This window comes from Panicum virgatum, chromosome 3K, assembly GCF_016808335.1.
Source record: "Panicum virgatum strain AP13 chromosome 3K, P.virgatum_v5, whole genome shotgun sequence".
Taxonomy (NCBI): domain Eukaryota; kingdom Viridiplantae; phylum Streptophyta; class Magnoliopsida; order Poales; family Poaceae; genus Panicum; species Panicum virgatum.
In genome coordinates, this window is record NC_053138.1 from 58396871 (window position 1) to 58400112 (window position 3242).

The 3242-nt window shown below is 52.5% G+C and overlaps 1 protein-coding gene across 1 annotated transcript; it reads left to right on the top strand.

Moving 5' to 3' along the window:
- Positions 1 to 734: 734 nt before the first annotated feature.
- LOC120701108 lies at positions 735 to 2229 on the top strand. Its single transcript, XM_039985267.1, has 4 exons — positions 735 to 916; positions 997 to 1170; positions 1251 to 1418; positions 2107 to 2229. The coding sequence occupies exons 1-4, from the start codon at positions 791 to 793 to the stop codon at positions 2227 to 2229; spliced, it is 591 nt and encodes a 196-aa protein (XP_039841201.1). The 5' UTR covers positions 735 to 790.
- The last annotated feature ends 1013 nt before the right edge of the window (positions 2230 to 3242 follow it).

A 3242-nucleotide genomic window follows, 5' to 3' on the forward strand; every position in this document is an offset into this window, starting at 1 on the left:
AAAGATGGTAAGAAATGGAAAAACCCTCCAGCTAAATTCGTCCTGAAGAAGCACCAAAGGAAAGAAGTACTAGAATGGTTCCAAACTTTAATGTTTCCCGCCGTCTGAGGAGGAGGAGGAGGAGGAGGAGGAGGAGCCTGCCCAGGAGCGGGAGGAGGAGTGGCAGGCGGACGCGCAGGAGGAGGAGGGGTAGTCGTCTGAGGAGGAGGACACGGCCGAGGATACCTCTACTCCGGCTGTCTGGTTGCGAGGTCCCTCGCGACTCCCAGATAGGCCGATACTTGTTGCCTTGCGCCCGCTGATTCAACCGTGCGGGGATATGTAAGTAATTTGACATGTTATTACTACCTTTTCATTTTCTAACTCGAAAATCACGGTACAAACTAATATTTTCTCTTAATCACTTTTGCAGGAGTTGGACTGTCCTCAGTGGCGGTGCTCACAAACGCAAGGTCAACGGCATCCTGGGTCTTTTGTGTAGGGAGCACTTCCCAGGCCTGGTCCACTATCAAGGACGGTACGAGCCGGCCTGGACGTGGGACCACTACATCGCCGCCAACAACGATCAGTTGGATCGGAGCGGCAAAGCCTTTGAGAACAAGGTGGAGCGGGTAAAGGGCGAGCTCTGGGTAAGTTTTTTCCGGCAAAAAATGGTGAATACATCACATTTATTGAACATTTGGTTAATGATGACATGATCCATCGTCTTTATATGCAGGATTTTTATAGGTGTGATGAGGGATACGAGGAGCGGGCGGCGATTGTGGCTCACAATCGATGCGTTAAACTCATGAAGGACATGCATTATGAGGCGCAAGTCCAGTGCGTCATCAACTATTGTGCACATTTCCTAAAGCAGAAGATCGGGAAGTCTGAGGCGAGGGATTTGAAGCTGACTCGAGAGCAATATTTACAGGTAAGTTCAAATTTATTATAAGATGAAAAACATCGTTAAATGTCTCTTTTCTTACATGTCATGCATTTGATCACATGTAGGTTCCTGCGTGGTGGTGTCGTAATGACACCATGTGCTGGGAGCGCATAGTGGACAAGTGGTTCGACCCCGAGTGGCAGGCTTTGCACGACGCTGGCCGGCAGCGGCGATTGCTGATGCCAGGTCCAGCGCACCATCAAGGCAGCCTCAACAACGACGAGTACAGGGCTAGATGGGTACACACTACACAGACTCATTTCTCTAATCTAACGTTCAATTCAGCATATTTTTTAATCAACTTCTTCCTTTTTCGCAGTCGTCCTCACATGAAGGCCAGGAGTGCCCCCCGTTCCTGGGATGGGCTCTGGCCCGCAAGGGCAAGGCGACATCCAACATCACCTACAACCCTGACGACCCGCCCTCGGCGTACAGCAACCCGTCCGTCCACAATCGTATCCAGGCGTACACAGAGATGGGAAGACAGGTCCATGGGCAGACTGGGATCCGAGGACCCAGCCCCTTGATGGAGAAGTCATTATGAGGGTGGGAGGAGGCAAAAAACATGGGCGCTACTACATTGGCGATGGCCTTTTAGACACGGCCAGCACTCCCACCCTCTCCCAGATTCGAGCGAGGAGCACGGCCAATAGCCCGGCCATACGGCCACGACTGTCCGCGTCGCAGCTCCAAGTGCAGGAACTTCAGGTTATTTCTTATTTATTCATAGTTCATTCGTTTTGTACGTATATTTGCTTTGCATTGTAACATTATCATGAACTATTGTAGCACCAAATGCAAGCGCAACAGGCGGCGTACGGGCGGCACTGGCAAAAGAGAGGAGCATACGACAAGAGAACGAGCAGAAGCAGGCGGCCGAGATGGCCCAGATGTACAACTACATTCGAGGTCTTTCTGTCCAAATGGGTAATCCCATCCCAGCCATGCAATTCCCTATGGCTCTTCCTCCTCCTACTCCTCCGGTGAGTATTTTGAAAACCCTTTAGTTTTTTTTGAAGTATTAGATACTTAGAGAACTTTAGACTTAGAGATTGTGACTTACATTACTCACTTAACGATTTAGGGGACCTACATATGATCCTTTAGTGCTCTATTATAACTTGAGAACTTGGTTTTTGTCTCACCTGCAATTTACTGTCTTACTTTTTTTGCAGAATCTATCGGCGGCATCGAATACGCTAGAATTGTCACCGGGCATCTCACCGACGCTCCCACAGCAGTTGTTCCCACCTCAGTTCGGCGGCGCCCCACCGTTCGACGACCCACCACAGCCATAAACTTGTTTATTTCAATATTTATGGACTTGTGAACTTCTAGATATGTATTTGTGAACTTCTGGACTTTGCATTGGACTTCTGGATGTGTTTGAAGTTATTTCCAGCTAGTTGTGATATATATATGTGATATGTAATGCCTGTGATATATATGTTGTGATATGGGGTCCTTTATACGTGAAAAACAAAAAAGAATAGGATCTGTTTGGTCACTTTGCCGTGTGCCAGGGACTAGGCACACGGCAAAGTGACCATGTGACTACCTGGAAACCTAGTTCACCGTGTGCCAGGGCTAGGCACATGGCGAACTGACCATAATTCGCCGTGCGTCATAAGCTGGGCACATGGCGAAACTTACTGATTTGCCGTGTGCCAGAACCAAGGACACACGGCGAAGTCTGAAAGTTCACCGTGTGTCCACGGTGCAGACACACGGCGAACAGACGCCGACGCCGTCAGCTAGCCCGGACGACGTCTTCTCGCTTTTTTTCGCCGTGCGCCTATATATACACACGGCGAAAAGGTTTGCCGTGTGTGTGACTTTTGACACACGGCAAACAACGGCTTCGCCGTCCCTGTAGCTGCCGTCAGCGCTTTGCCGTCGGCCACCGTCGGCGAAGTCTTCGCCATGTGCTAACGGTTCTTCGCCGTGTGCCTCGGGCACACGGCGAACTCGTGGTCTCCGGTAGTGAAGGTAGAGGCGGCGGCGGTGCTCGGCGTTCCAGCCGGCTCGGCGCAAGGCGGCGGGGAGGCGGGGCAAGCCGGCGGCCAGGGGACCTAGGAGACCCCGGGGCGCGCGGCGGCACAGCTGGAACCCGGGCGGTGGCGGCCCGCGACGGGCACAGCGGCGGCGCCATGGCGTTCACGGCGGCGCGGCGGTGGTCCAACGCCGGCGATGCAGGATTCGAGCAGGGATAGGGTTGGGAAGGGAGAGGACATCGCAAGGATGCTGACCGTGCCCTCGAATCGAGCGGAGGTGGACCGGAGGTAGGGGAGCGACAGAGGGGCAGAGCTCC